General features: G+C 49.4%; 2 protein-coding genes across 5 annotated transcripts; one reads left to right on the top strand and one right to left on the bottom strand.

The window, feature by feature from the left end:
* The first annotated feature begins 16 nt into the window (after positions 1–16).
* RAB1A (RAB1A, member RAS oncogene family) lies at positions 17–11,958 on the top strand. Its single transcript, XM_031599430.2, has 6 exons — positions 17–272; positions 6,456–6,528; positions 8,190–8,285; positions 9,650–9,745; positions 10,761–10,892; positions 11,145–11,958. The coding sequence occupies exons 1-6, from the start codon at positions 250–252 to the stop codon at positions 11,340–11,342; spliced, it is 618 nt and encodes a 205-aa protein (XP_031455290.1). The 5' UTR covers positions 17–249; the 3' UTR covers positions 11,343–11,958.
* A 1,355-nt stretch (positions 11,959–13,313) lies between these two features.
* Positions 13,314–22,852, bottom strand: CEP68 (centrosomal protein 68). 4 transcript variants are annotated; one of them, XM_090134665.1, is made up of 7 exons: positions 21,321–22,852; positions 19,151–19,531; positions 16,883–18,325; positions 15,854–15,961; positions 15,672–15,768; positions 14,940–15,109; positions 13,314–14,466 (listed from the first exon to the last, which is right to left on the bottom strand). In XM_090134665.1, the coding sequence occupies exons 2-7, from the start codon at positions 19,484–19,486 to the stop codon at positions 14,416–14,418; spliced, it is 2,205 nt and encodes a 734-aa protein (XP_089990791.1). In that variant the 5' UTR covers positions 19,487–19,531; positions 21,321–22,852; the 3' UTR covers positions 13,314–14,415. The 4 variants fall into 4 exon arrangements, with proteins under 4 accessions (XP_089990791.1, XP_031455385.2, XP_089990790.1 ...); XM_031599525.2 differs by having other exon boundaries at positions 15,854–15,976; positions 21,321–22,851; XM_090134664.1 differs by lacking the exon at positions 21,321–22,852 and adding an exon at positions 21,079–21,290 and having other exon boundaries at positions 15,854–15,976.
* Between the last annotated feature and the right edge of the window lie 2,326 nt (positions 22,853–25,178).

Here is a 25,178-nt window from a genome sequence, read left to right on the forward strand (position 1 = left end):
CTCGGCGAGGCGCCGCCCCGTTTCCTGGTTGGGCTCCGGCGGCCATTTTGGGCTGAGGAGCGAGCGCGGAGGCCGCGGAGCGGGCAGGGCGCCGGCGGAGGGGCAGGCCGAGCCGAGCGCCGAGACAAGGCGGGAGCCGTTGGACGCCTGCATCCGCGGAGCGCCCGCCTCGGCGGCGGGAGGTGCCAGGCCGCGACCGCCACCCCTCACAGCGCTCTCGCCGTCCCTCGGGCCGCGGGCCCCACGGACATGTCCAGCATGAACCCCGAATAGTGAGTGCGGGGCGCGGGGGCGGCGGCGGGAGAGCGGGCGGAGGGGAGCGGGCCGCGGCGGGAGGGCCGTGCGGAGCGGGGCCTTCCGGCAGGCGGCCTCCCCGCGGCCCTGGGTGACGGGGCGCGGCCGCGAGGCTGAAGGGCGGCGGCGGAACGCCGCGGCCATGGCGGGCGGTACGCGGGGACGGGACGGCGGGGCTGCCGTGCGATCGCGGCCGGGCCTCGGAGGGCCGCGGGGGAACGGCGCTTTGTGAAAGCCGATCCGGGCCGCCGGCTCGGCAGGCGGAGGTCCGCCCTTCGCTTAGCTGCGAGTCATGTGTGTGTCACATGGCTCTTGCAAAACACCTCGAGCCTCTGCGGGTTTTGCAACGCCGGGGCTCGGTATTGAAACGGCCGTCGTCAGCCCGAAGGTGGCACGGCTTTCCGGCGGGTTGCCGGAGCTAGCGGTCTGTCTGTGCAACCCCCTTCCTCGTCCACCCTCTCCGCTCCCCTCCCCCCCCGGGGCCGGGGGCTGCCGCAGCCTGGCGGCGGTGAGAGCGGTTTCAGTGCCCCCCCCCCCCCCCCCCCAACCACCACTCCCGTGGGGCCGCAGGGACCGTCGCTCTGCTCGTGGTTCTTCACGAGGAGGAGTTCTTCAGGAGAAACTTGGGAAGAGCTAACAAAAAAAAAAAAAATTTTGAAACCTGCTGTAGTACTGGAGAGTGTTTTTAGGGTTCTTTCCTCAATGTTGGTTTTGCCAGTGCTAAAGGTTGGGATGGTGAAGTTGCTGTGCCCTCTGATGTAACCAGAGTGGCTCTGGTGCTGAGCTGCGTGCGTTGGATGGCATTGCTGCTCCAGATGACACTCAACCAACTTCAGTCCTTGGAGCTTACTTTTTCTCACAGTGCTGGCTTGCGTGGCCATGGTTTGTGCTCCTGGTACATGGCAGCCTGACTGCGAGCACTCTGTGCCCATTAAATCACCTGAAGAGCAAAGAGAAACAGAAGGCAAAGTAGTCATCATCTAGTTTGAGATAGTTTGTGAAAACCAAGAGGTACAGCCAGCAACTCAGATTACATCTTGGCAAGGTTACATAACAAGCCTGCTGGTGTGGGTTCAGGAAACGTGAAAACAGCAGCAGGATGCAGTCAGTGGGTGAGCAACCAACGAGTGCTGGGTGCCTTTATGGCCGTGAAAGATTCCAAGGTCCCAGCTGAGTTCATCCTATACACCATCAGATTTTGGAGCCAGAGGCTGCCTGCAGAGTGCCAGGCCAGGCTGTGAGGAGCTGGGGGAGGAAAGGGTTCTTCCCTTAGCTTTCTGACCTTAGGGAAGGCTCTCAGCTGATACAGAGGATGGTTTCCTGCACGGAGGTACTGAATGCTGCTCTGAAGTTGAAAGAATATTTTGTGGGAGACTTGTTCTCTGCAGAGCACATTTCATCCTGATGATGAGGGCCGTTGAGCTCTTGAAAGCGGGTTGAAGAGGAAAGGCTGTAGTTTAAGATTAACTTGTGATATTAAAGTGTCACTTCCTGACAGGGCCGTCTCTGCCGGATGAGGATAAGAGATGGGAAGAGTACAGTGAGATTGACAGATATTTTCTTTCCCTGTAGTATACTTTGATCAATATTAAACCAGAAGTAAGACTGATGGGGCTAGAACCTTCTTCTTTATAGTTCATCTGCAACAGGTGCAGGTGTCTATTTGTCTTTCTAGCAGTGCCTTGCCTGTAATGTATATTCATTTCCTTACCACAGCCCCACACCCTCCTTCCCTGGCATGCCAGAACTCCATCAGGCATCAGTGGGTCAGATGTTTTTAGTGAAAAAGACTTGCATTCTTCATTTGGTTTATTTAAAAAGCCATGAGATTAGAAGCATGGTGTCAGAGCTTGCAGGGATTGTGTGCTTCTGGGAGCTTCCTTGGAATTTCGGTGCTCCAAGACAGCTTAGTGGTATAATGAGTGTGCTGTTCCCTCTGAGTGAAGGAGAGCTTGCTGACATGTCGCTGTGGTGTCTGTGAAGCCACGTTCTCAAAACATCTGTCTGGGCAGTGCTGGGTTGTGTTCCTTTGTGTTCCTCCCCCGCTGTGGTGTTTAAGTAAGCAAAGCGTCCATCTTGGCTTGAGTGTCAAGGTCTTGCTGGGTTTGGTGCTTCCTACCCGTTGTGCAACCTGTGTGCAGCAGGCTGGCTGGTGTGAATGCCGCAGGGTGAGCAGGTCAGCAGTGTTAGGAGCTCATCCTGCTGAGTGCTATGTCAGGTCTGGATTTCATGCTAGGGAGCTGGAAGGGGAATAAGGAAATGTTTGTGGAATATATTTGCTTATAGTATTCAGAGGTGTTACCAAATACCTGTGTGGGCTTTTCATCTTGTATGGTGGAACTCAGTGGATGATGATTGAGTGACAGCTTTGGGTTGCTGGAGACATCTGGAGTCACGTGTTCTAACTTTTCTAAACCACAGTGTGTGTTGCAGAGTAGCATTGTCTTCCAATTCTATTTGCTTCCACAAACAGAGGGTAATCAGTGGTAGTCATGCTTCTCTTCAGCATTTCTTGGATGGTGGAACAAAGACAGAAAATTGGAGGCTGCTGTGTCTGTTTGCAATAACCCTGCTGCTGACATCAGTGATTAAAGCTGATTCCAGCAGTTCCCTGTAGGGGTTGGATGTCTACCTTGTCTTGTCTGTTTTGGGATAAAACCTTCCTGATCCTAGGAAAAGAAAGGACACTTACTCCTGGGTTAACAACAATATCGTAGGCATGCAGTTTCTTCATTCTGTGCGACTTTGGCCTCATCTGTCCTGAACTTCCTGGCCATGGCATGGAGAATCTGTGGTAGTGCTACTCTCCACTCAGATGTGACAGTTCTCTTTGGAGATCTCATCTTTTGCAGCAGGCAGTTGAATTTAGTATTATCCAACCCTTCTGTTTGTCAAGAGGCTGGCATGTCCTCTTCCTGATGAGGATAGAAGAACCTCCCTTGTACTTGCTGTACCTGCCTGCCTTGCTGTGCATTCTCCTCCAGTGTGCTGTCTGGTATGGGTGCTAAGTATGCCTGCTTATATACATAATGAGAGATGGTTGAATGATCAGTCTGAATTCATGTCACTTCGAAGTGGTGTGGAGACGCTGTATTGCTTGTGTTCAGCCAGCTTTACCAAGGCTTTATGTGCTCTAAGAGCCAGTGACCAAACTCTTCAGTCCTGAAAAGCAGAACTCAGTAGCATCAGAAATGGTCGTTGCACTTCAGAGCCAACACCAAAATTAACCTGTGTGACTTGGACACATGAGAGCAGTGAAAGCTGTTTATTCCATCAGCTGAGTTCAGTCTGGAAATAGACTTCAGTAAGGCTTTGTAGTTTGTTTTCATTTCTGTTGGATTTAAACTGTTAGAAGTATAACATCATGGCCCATGTAGCACTGTTCATCTGGTTCCTGAGGTCTGTATATAGGCACCTCATGCTTTAAATGCTCCTAAAGCAGCTGTACTTAGAAATGCAGCATGCAGTTGTGTATTACGCATGCAGTAAACCTTAGTTTTTGAGAACCTAAACAGTGAGGTTCCACTTTCAGTTATCCTTGAGTTCACACAGGTCTAAGCTTCAGTCATGCTGATCTGGTGAAAGTAGGTTTATGACACAGCACCCATTTCTAGGGTGGCAGCCACTTAGTAAAGGCCATTGCCTTGTGCTGGGGCCAGGATGGTGCTGGAGCTGCTCCGAGTTCTGGATTGCTTCTGAAACAGAGTGAAGTCAGGAAGGCCTTAGTTGGTAGAGGTGTCGAAAGCAGTATTTAAGGCTTTTGGATTCCTGTTGCTTGAATTTAGCAGTAGTGCTGGGTAAGCTGTGACAGCCCTTCTTTGCTTCTGAACAGTAAATGGTTGCATGTAAAATGGAAGACTTAATAGCAAGGTAGAGGTGGCTGGTGGCTGCCCTGAGCACCAGGAGGAGGACAGGGAAGGCCATGTGGTGCCTGGAGGCTGGGGACACATGCATCTTCCTGATGACAAGCTCCTCACTGGGGCCTTCTCTAACTAAGAAGGAACTAATGCTTTTCTCCCAACATTAGCAGCAATGTTTTAGTGAGAACAGTGGTAATATTCATATGATACTGTTCTTAAGGAGATTACAAATGTGCTGCAGGCTCTCATACTTTCAAGAGTATTAATGCTTTCCAGAAGTAATAATTTAGTCTTGCAGGAAACTTAAGCTTTGCCAGCAACTTAACAACCAACATACACTGTGAAACTTGAAAACTGAGGAAGCTGTAGCTTCAGTTTGTGATCATGGAGAAGGAGGAATAGGTTGAACTACAGGTCAGGTCTGAGAGCTGTGTGCCTTCACCTCACCCTCCAGCCTACGTCACTCTTCTCTGCTGCTCCCAAGGCAGTAAATCCTTGGTGGGAGTAAAGAGACTTCAGTGCCTGACTGCAGGTGCTTGAGGGGTAGCTCCTGCCAAAGTTCCTGGATGTGGGAGGTGGCTGGGGGAGCACTGAGTAGCTGTAAGGCTGGCTATGCAGTCCTGCTAGCTTGCCACCAGGCTTAGAGCTCATCTTGTGCTGGAGCTCAGCAGGGCATCCTCAGCTCCCGCCTCGTTGTTGTGGCAGCTTCTACAGGTTGGCCCACAAGACATATGGAACCCCTGTCCCAAAGGGTATGGGGGCAGTGCACAGGACACTGCTGAGTCAGCTCAAAGATAGGCCTGAGCTTTGTGAGTGGCTTGTCAATGCTGTCCTGGGCAGCGATCACCAGTGTGAGCTGCTGGCAGTAATAATGCCCTTGGTAAGTAGGAGTTCTTCATCTGTCTTGAAGCTGTTGAGATAAGTGGGTTGTGTGTGTGCAATCAAACTTATCTCTCCTGAACTATTTGGGTTAGTAACTGTCATTTTACTAAAATGGTCTTGCTTTATGTTAGTATGTGACTTGACAGTAGTGAGTTCTGGTGGCCATAAACTGCTAAATATCCTTTAGATGACTTTGATTTTTGAAATACCTTGAGTGCTTTTTACTTTATGATGTGTAGGAAACATGCATTTGTGAAAGATTAGCTTATTAGTAGTTACATTTACCACTTCTCTCAAGGCTAGAGACAAGCCAGAAGCACTGTGAAGGTGAGTGGAAGTCTCAGCTGACCAAGTTCCTTCAGCTTGGGACCAGCTGGAAAGATGGGTCACCTGGGCATGTGACCAGAACAGAGGTGATGGCTGGTGGCTGACCAGCTGTTTGGCTGCTATCAGCTGAGGATGCGTGCAGGCTGCTGCCAGCTAGAGTTGCTGCAGCACTGGGGAGTAATAGGTAGGGATGAGTGGTTTCAGGCACTTGGGTAAGTCTTATCTTCATTTGGTTAAGTGGCACAGAAACATATGTGTTGTAAACCTGTGGCTAAATGAGTATAGGACTTCATTCTGGACATCGTGGGGCTGAAGTGCTACAAGCCTAGGGTGGGTTAGTCTAACACAGGTTAGCTGCTTGCTGCAAGTGGTGGTCCACATCATACTGCCATCCTCCTGAGCACAGGTATGTGCTGATGTCACACCTGAGCATGAATACATTCCCATTTGGCAATGGCTTTAGTTTTCTTTCTTTTCTGGAAGACCAGTAGAGTATGTGGCCATTCTGCTGTAAAGTCTGCAGCAGAAGACAAGTGTTCATTTTCTGTTAGCAGGTCATTAAACTTAATTTAGGTGTACAGGCTGTTAACACTGTGTATTCCGTTGGCTTTGTTTGCTTTTAGCCAGCTGTCCATGGAGTTACACAGTGGCATTGGGCCTTTGACTTAAAAATGGTGTGGAGAAAGCTTGCTGGCCACCAGAACTTTTAGTTCTGCCATCTGTTGCTGCAGTTGCTCAACCAAAGAGCAAGGCTTGCACTTAACTGGAAAGTGTGGTTTCAGCTTTAGCTAGACCACAAGGGGCTGAAACAGGGCTCTCTTGCCTTGCTGATAGAGCAGTGTCCTCAGTGAAACTTCCCAGGAAGAAATGCTTCTATCTAAAAACGCTGCATTCAGAACATGTACCTCACATTTCCCTTACAAAGCAAATTAAGTGACTTGTGAAAGCGTCTAAACTGGGTAGAGGAGTTTGGAGTTGTAGGTGCCTGTTCTCTAGCAGTGAATTAATTTACCAAACAGATATATTAAATTGCTTTAATGAACTTGGCTGTCAGTGGCATCTTTCACTAAGTGCTGTTTTTTCTTCTTGCAGTGACTATTTATTCAAGCTACTTCTGATTGGAGACTCCGGTGTTGGGAAATCTTGCCTTCTACTTAGGTTTGCAGTAAGTGATTGTGCTTAAACTTTATTGGAAAGCAAAACAAAAACCTGCTGGATACTTAAGAAGAATTTATCTGCTATAAGAACAGCTTGAAAGGACTGATGTCTGTCTAATACCTAGCCATTACCAAAGTATTCCATAACTCTCCTTCTGCACTTGTTTCTAGCTGATGTGTTCTCAAACTATAAGGACAGATGTTGAGGATGTGCACTTAAGTTTGATTGTCACTCTCTTACTTGAGGGAGAATATCCTAATGCTAGGTTTTGATACTATTGCAGATAATGGTGACAGTTCCTGCCCAAATATCTGCTCTGGGAGACCACCATGAAGTGGTGGTCTGCTGTGCACCAGCAGCATCACATGTGGAAACTATCAGGGTGTGCAGTGCTGCTTTAGTAGGAAAGGGTGATGTGAGAAGCAGACTGAATGTTTGATGTAACCTGCTCTGCTCTTAGAGCTGGAGGCCGTGGATTGGAAGTGACATCACTTGGCTGGAGCAATACTCCCACATCAGTCTAACCTGCTTTTCTTGCAGATGCTACTGAATACATTTTGTCTTCATGTGAATTGTCCAACTTTTCTTTTTGATAATCAGCTCAAGTCTGTGTCACTTACCTGATATTTCTGTAACTAAGTAGCTTTTTCCTGTGGAAATTTGACTTTCTAGCTAAGCTTTTTTTTTGCTTGACATAAGGAATTATTACAGCATTTGCTTACACGTGCTCCTGCTGTAGGTTAAGCAGCAACAGGCTTTTTGAACACACCTTTCTGAGCACTGAAATGTTAAGGATGTAAATGTCACATTCTAAAAGGTTTAATGCTTTATTTCTACATTCTGCTCCTTCAGGCAGATGTATTATCTGAGGTGTTTTCCATTCACAACCCAAAGAAATCACGTGCTTTTGTGCCAGCTGCTGGTTATGTAAAGCCTTTTGTGGCATATTTTGCCCAAAGTTCTATCCTGCTAGTACTTCAGGGCTGTAAGCTGCTTTATGCCAGTAGGCTCATGATCTCTAGAACATAGCAGTGAGCCCAAGGTTCCTGTGCTCCCTAAGGCCAGCTGGGAGCTCAGAGCAGCTGTGTGTGCTGTTAAACCAGTGCTGCCATTGGCTTCCTGTGTTTACTCAGACTGTGCAGCAGGGGACTTCAACACAGGAGCCTAAGCTGTAATTCTAAACTGCCTTAGCAACCAAAGGATCTGAAATTCAGATGTGGAGTGTGACTGAAGCAAAGCCTTTACCTTCTTGGAGATAGCTGCTGTGTCACAGGTAAAGGAATCTCCAAAGAAGATAAAAATTTGAGGCATTTTGATGACCATCATGGTTATTCAAAATAGCTTCTCAGTTTGCCAACTCAAACAAAGGCTGTCTTTTACGCTGTGGTTCAAGAGGACTTCATATTGTAGTGGTTTTCAAAATGAATTTTACTGAGTAGTTGTGGCACATAAATCTTGTTTTATGCCATGCTTTTAACTTTTGATACGTTTCTGAAGTGTAAATATTGATTGAAGAGGTGCAGGTAACCGTTGGACTTTGTAATGGATGGTCAGACCACTTTTTGCTGGAGGACTAAGTAGCTTTGTTTGCATGGTGTTTGTCTGTTGCATAATTAAGTAGGTGACTGCAGAAGGGCAGCTGGCTTGACTCTGTTCACTCTTTCCTAGGATGACACGTACACAGAAAGTTACATCAGCACAATTGGTGTGGACTTCAAAATCAGAACTATAGAACTAGATGGGAAAACAATCAAGCTTCAGATAGTAAGTAGTATTTCTGAACTCCTAGCTACATCGATCAGTTAAGCATGGTTACCTGCATGATTACTTATATTTGATTATATTTTAACGATTAATATGGTGTCTTCCCTGTACCAAGAGGATAGGCAATTGTTACAAGACTTCCCATTGCCTGTTTCTAAAGAAGGATGCTGACGAAGCCTGCTGGCCCAAAGGGGAAATGGCCTGTTGTGTTTTTTTTCTTCCTCTGGGAAGACAAGAAAGCTGATGTGTTACAAGGCACCGTGGGCAGTGAGCTGGGGGGGGGGGGGGGGGGGGGGTAGGATCCTGTGCTGGTGTGTTCTCATCAAAACTGGGCTTGTTCCGCAGTAATTGGCAAGGATTTGTGCAAGGACATCATGCTACTGCCCCAGATGCCCAACTTCTGCAGCAACTGTTAACAGTTGTCTGTGCTGTTTAGTGCTGGAAGTGTGCTTTCATACATCTGAAAGGAGAAAGTAACACAGATCTTGTTAATTGGCTTGCCCAACTTAGCGTTGACTGTCTTCTGGTCGTTTGGCCTTTCCCTTAGAAGAAGCAGGGGAAGAGGCTTGGCAGCTTTTTCCTCTAATCTTGAAGCACTCCAAAATGGTGACTTGTGTAACGAAATCTAATATCTGTGCAAGGTCACACAATCCCTGTCAGCCATTGCTTCCAGCTCAAGCAGAGGCACTCAGGATGGGGAGGCAGTGACTCAGGGATTTCAGGCTGTGTTATGGAGCAGCAGTCCGGTTCACAGCCGGAAACCTCTGTGGCAGAGCCTGCAGACCTCCAGAGCCAGGAATGCTGTCAGTACTGAAATCTGTCTCTGAGTCTGGCTGCTTTTAATACATGCTTAGCCCTGCTCATGATGTGGCCCAGGGAACAGTGGTGTTTGGGTGAGTGGTGTTTCTGCCATGGCAGGGGAAGAATTCAAGAACCACATACCCTTCCTTAACAAAGGTTGCCTTTGCAGCTCCTGTACCAATGAAGCTGAAGGGTTTGGTGATGTTAAAAGATGCCCACACCTGTCTGATCTTAACAGGTTTTAAAGTCTTGGCTTGTGTTTGTTCTCCTCACCACTGCACTGTAGCTTCCATTAAGGTCCAAACAATGTGAAATGCTTTCTTCATTGAGATATCTTTAGTGCACTTGTCCAAAAACCAAATGAACAGGCAGTTCTAGAAAAGCACCTACTGAAGTGTGCTTCACAGTTAAAACATTATCTTCAAACCTGTTTGTTTCTGTCTCTGTAGTTGTGACTTGGCTATGCCTGCAGCTGGATGGCTGATCAGCCAAGCTGCATTTCCACAAGGTTGTGTAATGCTGGTACAGCTACACTGCAGTAACTGGTCCTGTTTGTCTTGCAGTGGGACACAGCGGGACAGGAGAGGTTTCGAACTATCACTTCCAGTTACTATAGAGGAGCTCATGGCATCATAGTTGTGTATGATGTTACAGATCAGGTAAGGGATGAATCTGCCCGGTGCTTTCCCACATGGACTGCACTAGGCTGGTATGTAAATAAATGCAATCTGATGCTTTTTGCACTGCACAGGATTTCAACAACTTGGCATTTCTTAAGTATACAAGTGGCATGTTCTTCTGACTGTGTTAATGTTTATCAAGCTAAATGTGTGCTAGTGTCTGCTTTGGGGCTTAACACAGAAATAAAAGGTGCTTTGGGATATGTGGCTGTAAAGCTGTGGTATCCTAGGCTTAAGCTAAGATCTGCTGGGCAGGTAACTGACTGTACTGTGTGAATATTTCTCAGCCTGCCTTTGGCAGCAGGAAGCCTGAGTTACTGATGAAGTTGTTGAAAGGTTTCTGAATGTACTTGAACTTTGGTCTGCAATGAAGACTGGAATTTGAAACAAATGACAGTGTGTGCCACGTACAACTGAGCCAGTGTTTTCTGTGCATCTCTGAAGATTACTGGTGCTGTTGTGCTGCCTGAAGGGCTGTTTGGAGGCGTTGAGTTTCCTGAGCTAATATAAAAGGAACAGTTGGGTTCAGTACTAACCTGAGTGGCAGTTCTGTATTTCTGGAGTCAAAGATTCCATCATCTCTACGACAGCATGGCTTGCACCTCATAGCTAGTGCTCTTAATTCTGCTTTCAGCTGTGTGGCTTTTCTCTCTCTGCTACAGGAAGAGGAGGAGAGGTCCCTGATGGTGTATGTTGGCCATTCAGGAGGGAAATACAAAGGGGTGGAGGGGGAAATGCAGCAGTGGAGGAAGGGTGATTGTACAGGGCCTGGAGTGATGAATTCTAGAGTTTCTAGATCGCATGTTGACTTCCTTATCCTGAAATAATCAGGGACTGCTGTGTTGTTGATAAATACAGCAGCATTGTTCTATCCCTTGTGGTTGTGAAGCACACTGATAAGCACGCTATTCTTCTTCTTTTTCCAGTCATTACCAAGTAGTGCTGACCTGTGCTCGTGGTGAGGGGTCTTGCTTACAGTTCTCTTGTCTCCTAGGAGTCTTTCAATAATGTAAAACAGTGGCTGCAGGAGATAGACCGTTATGCCAGTGAAAACGTCAACAAGTTGTTGGTTGGGAACAAGTGTGATCTGACCACAAAGAAAGTAGTAGACTATACAACAGCGAAGGTATGTTGATAATATCCTTGCATGGCTGAGCGCTGCCTTGGGTTGCAGATGCAGCTGAGTAGGGTAGAGGAGCACCTTGGTACCCAGGTGGCAGTGTGCCATGAGTGCAGGTAGCTTAGGTGCACAGCAGGCTGGGGCTTGGGAGTGGGGTTGTGGTCTGGGAACTTGTAGCTCGTACAGAGCTGCACTGGGAAGCAAGGTGAGGTATGAATCTGTACATGAGCTCACTGTTTGCTGTTTCTCAATTTGCAGGAATTTGCAGATTCTCTTGGAATTCCATTTTTGGAAACCAGTGCAAAGAATGCCACAAATGTAGAACAGTCTTTCATGACCATGGCTGCTGAGATTAAAAAACGAATGGGTCCTGGAGCGACAGCTGGTGGTGCAGAGAAGTCCAATGTTAAAATTCAGAGCACTCCAGTCAAGCAGTCTAGTGGAGGTTGCTGCTAAAACTTGCCTCCCCCCTTTTGTCTCACAACAATGAATTTGCAATCTGAACCCAAGTGAAAAAAAAAAAATTGCCTGAATTGTACTGTATGTAGCTGCACTACAACAGATTCTTACCGTCTCCACAAAGGTCAGAGATTGTAAATGGTCAATACTGACTTTTTTTATTCCCTTGACTCAAGACAGCTAACTTCATTTTCAGAACTGTTTTAAACCTTTGTGTGCTGGTTTATAAACGTGTAATCCTTGTTGCTTTTCCTGATACCAGACTGTTTCCTGTGGTTGGTTAGGATGTATTTTTGTTTTGATGTTTCTATTGGCATGTTTAGATGTCAGGTTTAGTCTTCTGAAGATGAAGTTTAGCCATTTTGTATCAAACAGCACAACAGTGTCTGTCGGTTTCCATGCATAAAATTTAGTAAGATATATGTAAGATCTGATTTGCTAGTTCCTTCTTGTAGAATTATAAATGGAAAGATCACACTATCTCTGATTAATAGTTTCTTCATACTCTCTGCATATAATTTGTGGCTGCAGAATATTGTAATTTGTTGCACAATATGTAACAAAACTGAAGAAATGTTTAATAAATATTGTACTTATTGGAAGTAATATCAAACTGTATGGTGATAAATATTGTCTTAATTTGTATTGGCTAAAGGGGAAATCAGGCTTGCATTGTGCACAAAACATATCTTTGTGCAGCCATGGCTCTCAGACCTTGTAGTAGAGCAGAGACCTTCCCTGCAACAAACATTGTGCTGTGCCCCAAAAGCCTGAGCTCTCACAGTGCTGAAGGCACACACCCCATACCAGGAACACCCCGGTGTTGGTGGAGGCATCGTGCACTCTGAATGTACTGCAGTTCCCTAACTTAGTCTCAGATCTTAATTTATTTCTCAAGGACTCCACATAGGGCACCTGTCTGCTTTGTGTGAAGGGAGAGGAGCAGTATTTCCCTAATGTGAGTGACATCAGCGTAACCTTGAGGCGGTTAATATAACTTTCTACCAGTATATTATGTCTTTTCTATATACTGTTAATTCCATCCTCTTTTAATTAATACTCTTCTTCATGCAACAGCTTAGTTTCTCTTCTGTTATGTGTAGAGGCACCAGGAGGATGCAGTGGGGACAGGGCAGCCCCACCCCAGGCTGTTGCTCCAGTAGGCGCTATTGCACCCAATGTGGAACTAACCAGCAGCAGTGAGGTTTGGGCAGCGTGTGATTCGTTGTACAGAGCTAATCAAGTCATTAGTGCCTGATGTCTAGCTAAAAGCCACAGGAAAGCTAGCCTATAACACTTCCTATACATGTAAAATTGTTCAGCTTTATCTAAACTCAAACGTTCAGCCTATTCTGTAAATAGTCTCATGTTTGAAAGACCATGTAACATTCCCCTAGTAGTAAATACACCTTGTGGTAGTAAGAATATAGCCTAGGTATGTTGTGAGGTATAAACTAAAATTGGTGCAAATATCCTCTGATCTTTTTTTTGGGAGGGGGGGGAACTTTGGCTAACAGCTTTCTTCAACATAGTTGCATCAATCAACAGGCAATTGTAATACATAAAGTATTGTCATGGTTAAGTTGAACTCTTCCACTTGAGACCTTCACAATAAAGTGATGTGCTTTCTATTAGATATGTGCTTGTTGGTATAATTCATTATAATGTGACTGGCTCCTCCTTGAGGGCAGGAGCCACGGGAATAGTGAGTGCTGCTAAGATCAGGAAGTGACCCAGAAGGTGTACTGAGGGCAAACATCTTCCCTTCAGAGAACTGCACAAATGAACTTAAATGTTGAGATGCCTGCTACATAATATCCAAAACAATGTTAATATATACAGTAATAAAAGCATTGCAAAACCAACTTGGGCTACACCAGTTGTTCGGTGGTTTTTGTTGTTTTATCTTTTTTTCCTAAGTCATGACTTAACATGTTGGCACTGTTCAATGCTGGGACCAAGTGGAGAGTAGAGCAGGTTTAAAGGTAATCCCTGCTGAACTGGGCTCTCACTTGTGAGCTCCAGCACAGTGGTTTGTGCTTAGAACCTGCCAGTGATGGCCAACAGGCAGCAGCCTTCCCTTCCATCAGCAGAGGGGTAATGCTGATTCCTGCTGCAGGAACCACACTGAGTGTTGAGAGGAGGAAATGGAACTTGGAAAATATTAAACAAAAAAGACCAGTATGTTATTTAGAACTCCTGGCTGCTTTGGTGTAACTGTACTTCTTGCCTTCCACTTGTGCACTGCATGTGCTGTATCTGTTCTCTTGGTAAGAATGGGAGGAAATGATGTATTCTGCAAGAGAACGTGACTATTACTATTTAGTGTAAAGGTTAATTACAAGTACCAACAGCCTGTAACTTTCTTTTTTTGGCTACTTACCTTATGAAGTTGCTCCAAGCCCGCCCTTTTCTGTTGCAGAAAGGCCCTGGAGCCCCTTTCTGATGAAGGGGAGCTGTAAGAGGGGGATGGCACAGTCCTGTTCAGCCAGAGGGACCACCATGGTGCAGCATGCACCACCATGCACAGCAGGCTGCCTGCCTGACACCACGCAGCTGCTTGCTGTTTTTATCAGGAGTCACTCAGAGTATTGGCTCTTTGCATTTATGCATAACAGAACAGTCAAGTGGGCACTGATGGGTAATTATAAACAAGAGTTTGCTCCCAAGAACCAGGAGGAGCTGCTGCTGCTTGGCTTCCAGCACCTATTTTTGAAGGGCACAAACACAAACTGAGAACGCTGCTATTAGAATCACACAGCTTTACTTAGGTGTGAGTTGCACTGCACACTATGGATTACTCAGTTAAAAAAATGAGCTCCTGCCACATGGGACAGAGCACTGCAATAAAAGAGTAAGCTACATTCCAATAAAACAAAGAAGGAGGCGGAGAGCTGTACATTCCTCACTCGTAGAGCTCCCCAGCTTAGCAATAACAGCGATACCAGGAGCCAAACAACTGCTGTACAGCTTGCCTTTCTGTGGCTACAGTAAAAACCAAACTGAATGGGCCCGTGTTGGCCAACACAGCAGTGGTATCCCTGCAGAGCTGTCCATGCAGTCACTCTGCTCAGCCCTCCTGTGCCTGGCTAACGAAGCTCAGCTCTGATGGAGGCAGCACCTGCAACGGAAAGAGAAAGCTTAATCTTGGGCAGTGGCTGCAATCCAAACACAAACAAAACCAACTCACTGTGCCTCAGTCACCTCCACATACACGCTTGAGAGCATGTAGTATGTGTCTTTAAGAATTAGAAATAAAAAGCTCTGTAATGCGGCATTACCCTCATCTAAAGCTCTGGAAATATTTATTTCCCCTTCACCACTCCAGTAAATGTTCAGAAATGAAACACGCGAGGTCGCAGAGCACTGGGGGAGGAAGGAGTTCCCAAGTTGTGCCTCTCAGGCTGCAGGAGCTGCACCAGCCCTCCTGACACAGCACGGAGTCAGGCTCCATGCTGGCACCCACAGTCATTTCATAAGGTTTTAGAAGGATTCCCAGTGACAGCTCAATTGGCTGAGGGAAATGGGACCAGATTTACTCCGCAGTGATGGCCCCCAATCACCGCTCCGTGCCAATGTTCCCTCTCCCCTTACCCTGCTCGACCACTGGGCCTCTGGAGCCTGAGCTGCTGCCTGCTGTGTGCTGCTGCTGCTCTCCTCCTGCACGGGACCCACAGCAGCCAGGACCGACTGGTACAGGCGCTCTGCGTGGTTCTCCAGCTCCTCTGACTGCTTCTCGATCAAACCCAGCGTGTCCTTTAAGGCTGGAAAACAGAAGGCATGAGTGGAGTTATTAACACGGCTGTAAGAACAAAGAATAGAGCTCCACCTGCCCCAGACAGACTTCTGAAGGAAACCGACTGTCAGATCTCACTGAGCAAGTCCATGTCTGCCCCTTCCAAATTGTGATGCAGTGTTACAAGGGCAGCAGGATGTGACATAGGAAGCTGCAGAGTAAGACTGAAAGTACAAAAATAGGGGCTCCCAAAGGAGTCCTTTATGCAGAATGCCAAAGTAGACTATTAAAACCCCTTTGGTGGCTGCAGACAAAGACTTTTTGGCCATGGGACGTGCACATATCCATCAGCCAGGCAGGCAGCAAGCACTGTGATGGATGGCACGGCATGGAGCAAGGTCAAGGCATGGAGAAGCCGCAGCACCTCCAGCCACAGATACAACTCTGCATCAGTCCTTTCCTTACATCCGCCTCCATTCTCACAGCAATAGCAAACTGCCCACCAACTGCCAGGGATCTGGAGGGCCGGCTGTACCCACATGCAGCCACACAGAAGTGCCCATCTCCCCCACCCAGCAGCTCCTGCTCACCTGGCGAATTGGAGGCCATGCACTCAAGCAGAGCAGCTCCACGCTGCAGCACGCTCTCTGTCAGGCTCCGGTGGTCGGCCACATCCTTCCTGAACTCCTGGGGAGAAAAGGGGAGCAATGCTTAGCAGCATGATGGGCAGCACCCACCCCCAGCGTGGCTGTGTGCTGCAGGCCATACCCACCAGGTAACGGTGCAGCGCCGCCCTCACGCTGGCAGCATCAGGCATAGGGGGCACCCAGCCATCCGCCGTGTCCGCCACATCATACAGCCAACAGATGAGCTCCTCCAGCTGGTGGCAAAACACCTGCGTAACAAATCACAGCTGCTGCTCCGCCAGCTCCCTGCCCTCCTCCTCACAGCCACCCAGACCCATGCAGTTCATCTGCAGCTGCTCCTCCCCTGGGGATTGTCTCATTCAATTGAGTGCCTTCGTTTCTTTTTAAAGCGTCTCAGTGAGGGATTATTTTTGTAGGATGCTGTGTAAAGCCTGGGGGCCTCTGCTCCCTCTGAAGCCTCCAGCCCTGCTGGGCTCCGTCTGGGAGTTGTGCTGCTGCTCCGGGTACAGAGAGCTCCCTAGGCAGCCCTGTACACCCCAGGTACAGCCCTCAAACATCCCAGGCAAGGCTGTGTTACAGCCCCAGGTAAGGCCCTGTTACCCCTGGTTTGCAGCACAGCTGCCCCGACTTCCCAGCCCTCCCCAAAAGTTGCGACTGCTTTAAGGTGAACTCAGGCCACCAACAGGGATAACCCAGAGAGCAGAAATGTTGTGAGGACGCAGAACTCCCCACTACCAGAGGTTCTTGCTCCATCTGAGGAAATTATCTGCCCTGGTGAGCCACCCTGCACAAATTCCTACCCGCTGCCAGGGACCGAGCACCAGCCAAGAGGCACTGGGAGGACAGGAGCAAAGTATGGCCCCGAAGAGCAGTGTGAATGAGGGAACTGGGATTGTTCAGTCTGGAGAAGAGGAGGCTCAGGGGAGACCTTACCGCTCACTACAACAGCCTGAAAGGAGGCTGTGCTGAGGTGGGGGTCAGCCTCTTCTCCCAGGTATCAGCAATAGGACGAAAGGGAATGGCCTCAAGTCACACCATGGGGGTTAGGTTTGGTATGATGATCTTAGTGGTGTTTCCAACCGTAATGACCCTATAATCCTACACTGTATGCAAAACCTTCTCACAAGCAGCTTCAGTCCCTGGTCTCAGCCTACCTTAACGCACTGGGCGAGGGATTCACTCCACTGGTCCCCCTCTGTGGGACAGCCTGCAGCGTGCAGCCTGCTCAGGCGTGTTCCCTGCAGTACAGCCCTGCTGCTGGCAGGGAGATGTGGTCTCTGCAGAGGGTCTCTGTTGATTCTGCTGCTTGGCTGAGCACCGTCCCAGCCGTAGGGGTGACGTAGCCCAGCAGGGTCTCCAGTTCTTTCCCTTTGGTCCCTGTTGCCCACTTCTCCAAAAGGAGCCCATTTGGATGAGAGGGTCTCTGGGCCATTGCTGTGAGGTGGAGGGTCCCAGTGGCTTTGCCTGGGTGTCCTTATAGTTAAAGAAAGGTCAGACAAAATCTGAGACAACGTTTCCAGCTCCCGGAGCCGGGGAGGCAGGGAAAGGAATTCTTCATCACCATCCCACTCCCTTCTCAAGGGGAGTATCTGTGTTGTAGGCAGAAACCTCTCAGCGCTTTTCACCTTTCCTTTGTGACTGGAAAAGGGATTCCTGGTACACCAGCTTCCCCCATCCGCATCAGGGCAATCAAATGAACTCAGCCTGGCTAACCCAGATAACATCAAACCCTTAGCAAAACCTCCAGCAGGACCTGCAGTGCCAGCAGAGGAAACGCTCCTTGCCAAGGATGCTTTTGCAATGGGAGAAGGTTCGTAGTGAGAGAGAGCTCCCGCACTGCCTGCTTTTCCAGCCACTGGTGTGGAGTATCTCCTTGTGGAAGCCACAGCCCCCTGATGCTGATTTTCTCTCCTTCCCTGATCCCGCCAACCTAGGCCATAGATGCTGGTGGATCTGAAAGTGCCCTCAGGAGACAGAGAGAAGCTGTCCAGATCTACTCCTGAGTCGTGGAATAAAGGCTCCGGCACCTTCCCAAGCTTGTACTTTGGCTTCAGCGGGTATGTATAGTCCAGCAAGTCCTCATACTCTTTATTGGGGTTCCAGTGGGGAGACTGACGATCCGGGGATGGGGGTAATGAATCAGGTATGGCGCATGCCCAGTAATCAGCCTGATAGGAGGACATCTTCCTGACGCGCTCCATGGCGGCGCAGTCACGCAGCAGGGGGCTGAGGGCCTTGCGTGCCTGCAGTGTCCTACCTCCTGTTGTCCTACCTCCTGTTGTCCTACCTCCTGTTGTCCTACCTCCCGTCACACCCGGCTGGTGGCACAGCTCCCAGGTGGCTGCAGTAGGTGTGTCCAGGCTGGCTGGTGAGCTTTGGGACCGCCTCCCTTCCTGCTGCTCAGAGATGCTGTTTTCCTCTAAAGAGAGAGTGGAGAAGCTTGATCTGGAGCGGCTCTGCCTGGGGCTCTTGGGGCTGGGCAGGGTTAGCTGAGGCAAGGACTCTGAGGGGCTGGAGGACGGGGACCAAGGTGCCTGGCTCCAGTGCCTGGAAGTGATGCGATGGATGCTGGCAGTGCCATTTTCCTCTGTAGAGTTCTGCAGGGACCCAAGGAGAGAAGAAAGGAGAAGCCAATTCACGTGCTTGCTCAGCTTACAGCCCCAGCCATGTTACAAGCCTCCTGCACCACCAGGAAATCCCAGTAAAAAGAACCAGGAGAAACACTTCTGATGCTCGGGCAATGGTACATAATACTCGTGCTTTGTGCCCAGACAGAAAGCCCCTTTGTGCAGCCAGGCTACCGAGATAAAAGCCCAGCCCCAGCTCCGCCCCGAGAGGCGGCACAGACATGAACTCTGTTGCAGCAGTGCGCCTGCACGCCGCTCCTCAGGCCTGGACGGGGTTTGTTTTTAAGGAAAGGCATCTGGAGGACTTGGAAGGCTGCATGAGTCACTTGGCAGCCAGAGGCACTTACTTAAGGAGCTCCATTTTGAGCAGCTTCCAGCTCCACGGCAACAACACAGGAAGCAGGGCAACGGCCTGTGTGCCAGCACCCAGCACACCGCCCGAGGAGAAGGGGAGCTGCCCCCCTCGGCAGCACCCACAACCACTGCTGCACGCTTAATGCAACAGCATCACTACTTAGAACCCAAGGGCTTCTCCTTCCTGCTTGGGGCGACGGTGTTTTGGGTTGATCTCAGCACGTTTTCGAGCGCACGACAGCTGATGTGCTGTCAGGAGATGCAGTGCTCTGCGCTACAGGATTTTGTGTCACATCAGACAAGGTCCTTTGCCTCCAGGCTTTTCCTTCCCCTTGAGGTGAAAGCTGCCCAGGACAGATTCTCCTTCCCATCCCACAGGACCCAGACCCACAAGGTCCCAGCTCACCAGGACACATTGGCAATACAGTGGTCAGCACTCACCTGCTGCTGTTCCAGGAAGGACCAGTGGCCGAGACGACGAGACAAGTCACCACTGTGGTCAGCTCCGTAGGTCAGCGGCCGTCTCTCCAAGCGGTTTGCTTCCATTCCAGGCAACCTGGATGTGGGTGCTGTAGCCAAACCACCACGTCCACTCACTGCCAGGCTCTCCGTGCCGTTCAGGGTGGTTTTGGCTTCCTCCGCACCCAAAAGCTGGTGCACATTGCTGGCCAGCTCCGGGCAGTCTGTCTGTCTGTCCGTGCAGTCCCACCTTCCGTAGCATTTGGCCTTCTGGCTCAGTGAGGCTTCAGAGAGCGACTTTGCCACATCCAGGGCCATCAGCACAGAACTTCTTCTGGGTGATGCCGCTGCGTCCTGGGCTCTCTGAAACACACAACAAAAGATGCTCTCCACCTCCCCTCATCTCCACGCAAAGTGAAAGAGTTGGGTGGTTTTATAGCAAAGCCAGCAGTGTGCACAGGGGGCCAAGAAGGTCAAGGGCATCCTGGCTTCTATCAGCACAGGCTGCCCAGGTGGGATCACAGTTCCTGGAGGTGTTCAAGAATTGTGGAGATGTGGCACTGAGGGACTTGGTAGAGTTGGCTTTGGTGATCTTACAGGTCTTTTCCAACCTTAATGACCCTATGATTCGTCACACCTTATTGCATCAAAGTGCAACCCAGAGAAGAGCAAATTGGCCTTCCTGTCTGAGCAGTGATGCCTGGTTTCTGGGCACGGCCCACAGGCACAATGCAACTAAAGCTCTTACAGCCCTGAGTTCTGCACCACAGCTTGGTCCTCTCCTGAATTAACAGCCCATCTCAAAACCAGGCTGTGTGCCATCAGTGGGCCCACACGAAACATCCTTCATCAGAACACAGAGCACATATTAGCTTGGCTGAGCCCTGAAGCGTGCTGGGGGGAAAGCTGAGGTTTTTAAGGGCCAAATGCAAAAACCCTGAGATGGAAGCCATACAGAAGTGAGCAGTATATAGAAAAATAAAGAGGGAGAGACAGGGAGCCATAAACCCTAAATCTTGGTGCTTAGCTGTGCAATTTTGTGCAACCTGATCCAGGTGTGGATGTCCCTGCTCATTGCAGGGGAGCTGGACTAGACAGCCTTCAGAGGTCCCTTCCAACTCTAAGATTCTATGATTTCCCAGGACTTTGGAGTTAACACTGAAATAGCAGCAGGCTTTCATTGCTCACTAATTAGTTTAGCTGGGTCTGGGCAGATTCAGGAAGATCACAATTTGAGGCAACAACACTCCTCCCTCCAGGGAAACCCACTTCAGGGCACAAGCAGGGCTTTGGGATTCTCCTGGCTGGGGCTGGGCTTTGTGTTGCCGTCCTCCTTCAGGCTGGGAACATGATCGCTGCCGTGGCTGCGGGGCAGCTAAATTCAGCACAGCAGTGACAGGCAGACAAAGGCCTGTTTCTCCAGGACGGCTCCTCCTGGACCCGCTCAATCTCTGCTTTTTGCCTTCTGGATGACAGGGGCTGAACCCCAAGGAGCAGCACGCTGCTGCTGGCCAGCCCTGCCAGATGGCCGCACCTGCCAGCCTTACAGGATCCCCGTTCAGCCGCCTGGCTCGCAGGTCAGGCCGAATGCCAGAAGGTCAGATCTGACCTACGTGTGATTTAAAGGCACAATTACCCTCCCAGACCGATGCGTTTTCCTGCCGTTCGCGCCAGGGAGGGGTGAGAAGGGCTGACACGGCTGGTTGGGCTCCTTCTTCCAAACCCAGCTGACCTCACGTGCACAAAACCCACCAGGCGACAAACCTAACGGTACGACGGCGACATTCCGGAGCCCATTTCAGCCCACGTGCTCGCCGTGCCTTCCCCATGCCGTCACCGAGCATCCGCCCTGCCCCCTCACAGGCTTCAATGACCGCCTTCCCAGCCCCCCCCAGACACTTTTACCGTACTTCTCCCCGTTCCCAGGCGCTGCGTGGCACCACGGGGCTTTGCCCAAAGAAAGCGTGGAGGCACGGGACCGGCAGCCAGCTCCTCTCCAGCACCTTCGGGACTGCACTCCTCGGCAAATCCGTTCCGTTTGCCCGGTAACTCTCTCGTCAGTTATCGCCATCCCGACCACACCGCTCGGCTCCCCCCGGAACGCCCGCAGAACCCCCCACCCTCCGCCCCTCCCGGCCCGGCCCGCACGTACCGAGCAGCGGCCCCGGCGGCCCCTCCGCAGCCCTACCCCGCCGCCACGCTCCTCTCCGCGCGTCGCAGCCAATGGGAGCGCGACTTGCGCCGGATCGTGACGTCACAACGGGAGCGGCTCGGCCCCTCAGCCAATGGGAGGTGGCGGTGGGAGGTGGCGGTGCCCGCTAGCGCCGCTCGCCGCTTTGGTGCTTCGGCTCCGTAAAGTGGTGGAAAGCTTAGCAAAAGCCTACAGAACTTGGCTCACCCACGCAGCTGGTCGTGGGAGCCACTACTGCAGTGTTACTGAGTCTTTCCTAAAAACGGTACCTGCTGCTTCCCCTTCCCGACTTTGGAGAAGCTCCTGAAAAATTAACTTGCAGGCATCCTCCGCAGCTGGCGAACGAAACGTGCCAGAACCGAGGCAGAACAGCGATACCTATTTCTGTGTCAACACCGAAGGCCAGAAAAACAAACCCCAGTGCTGGCAGCCGAGTAATTTCAGCCCTTTACCGCTCGCTTGCCCCGCCGTGCAACGGCAGGATTCGGCCCAAGGAAGAGGTCAAATAGAAATTGCACTTCTCCTCTCTGGCCACACGATGTACCCAGCACACCGCGAACACCCCGGCCTGACTGCCAGCACAGCCACAAAGGCGGCTGTTCCCGGTTGGCATCCCTCCTCCGTGCCGTGTTACCTGAGAGAATTCAGGCTGCGGCAGCAGGGAAGCAAAAAGTGTGACCTCGATGACTTCCACTGTTGGTTGGAACCTGCTAAAGTTTGCTGGAGTCGAGTTACGAATGTTTGTAGGCCTTCCTCAAACACCAGTAGGCTTAAGCACCTCCATCTCATTGTAACTGCAGCGTACTGCAACAAAGAGCATCCCGGTCTGCCTGCCCGTGCACACCTGTTGTGACACAGTAATGACAGCAACTGCTGACGGCAGTCCTGGGGAGATCTTCTGGAGTGGCTCTGCTAGGCTTCAGAACCAGTTTGCAACTCATCTGGTCACAGAGCTGTTTTAGCTTCAGTATCATGACAGTAACTTCCAGCATGTGGAAATAAATTCCAGTTGCTAGGCTGTCTGCCCAGTCCAAAACTACGGGTATCCTCCTTAGTGCAATGGCTCTACTCTGACATCCAAGGTGTGAGAAGTCTCAAGAGCAGCAAAGCTGCAATCTTGCCAAGCTCTTTTCACGCAGATCAGCTCACAAAACTCCCAGGAGGCACAGGGTACTCGTATGTCCATTTGAATGCTCGTAATGGGAAGACAGCAGAGGTTTGATTTTCAGTGACCTCATTTCACGCTTATGTAAGATGACCTGACTCTTCAAGCAGTGATACCACACAACCCAAGCCATCCATTTGACAGCAGAACAACACGGTCTTGTCTTTCAGCCTGTGAACCGACTCACAAAGCACTTTCCTACCTGCATCTACCTGAAATGTAAAAGCATGGATGTGCCCAGATTGGCAGACAGTACCATGCAACACTTTATCTCTTCTGTTTGATGTCAATAATAATACCTAGCAAGCTCTAATGATGTCTAGGTTGAGTCAACACTCAGTCTAGTGCTTGACTCAGTTCTCATTAGAGATAAGGCAATCAATCCACACCTTTCCACAGGTCTGGTAAAGCTCAGTGTCTTTCAAATGTGGAGGCACTGCAGTCCTGACAGCACTTACCTCAGAAAACCTGCTCGTTTCACAGCCATCTCTGTGTTTAAAGCTGACACTGGAACAGTGACCAAGGCGCAAGAGCACTTCTCTGGTAGCTGACTGGTCCCACATTCCTCCAGGTATCACCTCACAGCGTCACAGGGAAGCAGAAAAAAACAGAGACATGACCTTAGGATCAGATAGGCTTTTTTGGAAAGCATTACATTCATAGATTCCTAAAATCCACACAGTATGATTACAATTTTAAGTCATGCAGTCTTTCGATTTATACTTCTTTCTTCTGGGGCTTGCGGTTCTTGTAAATTGACACTCTTGTTTCTTAGTTCAAGGACCAGAATTTGGTGCCTGAAACAAACCAAAATACACTTATATAGTAGATTTTTATCACTATTTGTGATATATTGCATAGCACACCTCATTGTAAGATGTACCCTGTGAGCTTTTAATAGAAACGTACTACAAAATACTTTAGCACCAAACCCAGGACCTCAAATCTGAAGCTATAACATTGATCAGACTGAGTGTGTGTCAAATGCAAACTTACCTTAAATTCACCAGTGTATCCCAAAGGATTGCTGCATGACTTCTCCCACTTCTCAACCTCTCTCCAAAGAACAAAGTCTGTTAGTTGGCAGATCAGATTGTCAGCCCTTTTGCTGCACAATAATGCATATCTCCAAAAAATACGTACCATTCTGAGCTCCCCTGGAGCCCCTTTAGAGATGAGTGTCTGTGCACAGGGCTTAACAAAACATTACCCAGTGTAAGATGGCTTGAGCTTCAGTGGAAGGGTGTAAACAGAGTGATATCACAGAATGGCCAGGGTTGGAATGGACCTCATGGATCATGAATCTCCAACCCCCCTGCCACATGCAGAGCCACCAACCTCCCCATTTAATACTACACCACGCTGCCCAGGGCCCCATCCAATCTGGCCTTGAACACTTCCACAGGGCATCCACAACCTCTCTGGGCAGCTGTTCCAGCACCTCACCACTCTCTGTGTAAAGAGCTTCCCCCTGACATCCAACCTTAATCTTCCTCCTTCAACTTCAAACCATTTCCCCTTGTCCTGCAGTTACCTACCCTTTCAAAGAGTTGATTCCCCTCCTGTTTGTAGGCTCCATTTAGGTACTGAAAGGCTGCAATGAGGTCACCCCGCAGCCCTCTCTTCTCCAGGCTGAACAAGCCCAGCTCCTTCAGCCTGTCCTCGTAGGGGAGGTGCTCCAGTCCCCTGATCATCTTCATGGCCCTCCTCTGGACCCTCTCCAACAGCTCCCTGTCTTTTTTGTACTGGGGGCTCCACACTTTGACACAGATATGCAGTTAATTGGTGACATCAGCATGCTGGCAAAGCAGACCCAAAGCCCAGGTTACAAAATTCTCATTCAGGGGCATTTCCAAAGGAGTCACAGAGAGCTTGCTTGGGTGACAGTATCAGTACAGAGACCAGGATCCCAGCCCAGTATAACACCCAGCCACCCAGGGCAGCTACAAGTCTGGGAGTTCACCAAAAAAAGGCCAAAATATGAATTCTATTTGGGGTGATTTTTTTTTATTTCAGATTGAGAAGCTACACAAAGAGAGAACAAATAAACATTTCCATGATAGAAGGGAAAAAGAAAGAGAGCACCCTGTTGTGTCACCCTCCTAATGCAACAAACCGTCTCAGCTTGAGCCACAGGACTGCCTTCTTCCCAGGCAAGCAGGGAGAATTTTTACACCAAAGAGCAGCGTACTACACAGTAAACATCTGTAATATTAATCTACCCCAGGGTCACACAGCCCCAGCAATATGGTCTTTTTTGCATATATGCACATACATCTGGTCTTGGCAGACATTAAAAAAGCTGATACAGAGTCACACGGATCAGACCCATTGCTTTAAAATAAGAACAGCTACAGAAGTTCATAAGCATCAACACCAAAACGTGGCATATTCATTCGACAGAGTGGTTACTCTCAGTGCTTTCAGCACTAGATTTTATCTGAAGGCAGGTACCTTTGTATCAGTAATACTGGATTGTACTGGAGCAGCAGATGGCAGTGAATTTCAGAGTTCATCTGTGTGCCACTTTATTAAATTAATCAACCAAATGGCTCAGCATATAAAAATACAAGAATCCTCCCTCCTAATTAGAGTGATTTATGCTCTGGTAGAAATAAAAGCACATACACATAAGAGCATCAGAGGCAGGATTG

This window comes from Phasianus colchicus, chromosome 2 (assembly GCF_987193195.1).
Source record: "Phasianus colchicus chromosome 2, bPhaCol1.hap1.1, whole genome shotgun sequence".
Classification (NCBI taxonomy): Eukaryota; Metazoa; Chordata; class Aves; order Galliformes; family Phasianidae; genus Phasianus; species Phasianus colchicus.

What these genes read in the sequence shown, in the direction of transcription:
- RAB1A (XM_031599430.2), top strand. Translation starts at nt 250, where the DNA reads ATGTCCAGCATGAACCCCGAATA. An exon ending in TCCAGCATGAACCCCGAATA is followed by an intron (nt 273 to 6,455) that starts GTGAGTGCGGGG and finishes TTCTTCTTGCAG; the next exon opens with TGACTATTTATTCAAGCTAC. An exon ending in TGTATGATGTTACAGATCAG is followed by an intron (nt 9,746 to 10,760) that starts GTAAGGGATGAA and finishes CTTGTCTCCTAG; the next exon opens with GAGTCTTTCAATAATGTAAA.
- CEP68 (XM_031599525.2), bottom strand. Translation starts at nt 19,486, where the DNA reads ATGGCCCTGGATGTGGCAAAGTCGCTCTCTGAAGCCTCACTGAGCCAG. An exon ending in CGGCGCTGCACCGTTACCTG is followed by an intron (nt 15,769 to 15,853) that starts GTGGGTATGGCC and finishes TTTTCTCCCCAG; the next exon opens with GAGTTCAGGAAGGATGTGGC. An exon ending in AGGCCCAGTGGTCGAGCAGG is followed by an intron (nt 14,467 to 14,939) that starts GTAAGGGGAGAG and finishes TTTCCGTTGCAG; the next exon opens with GTGCTGCCTCCATCAGAGCT.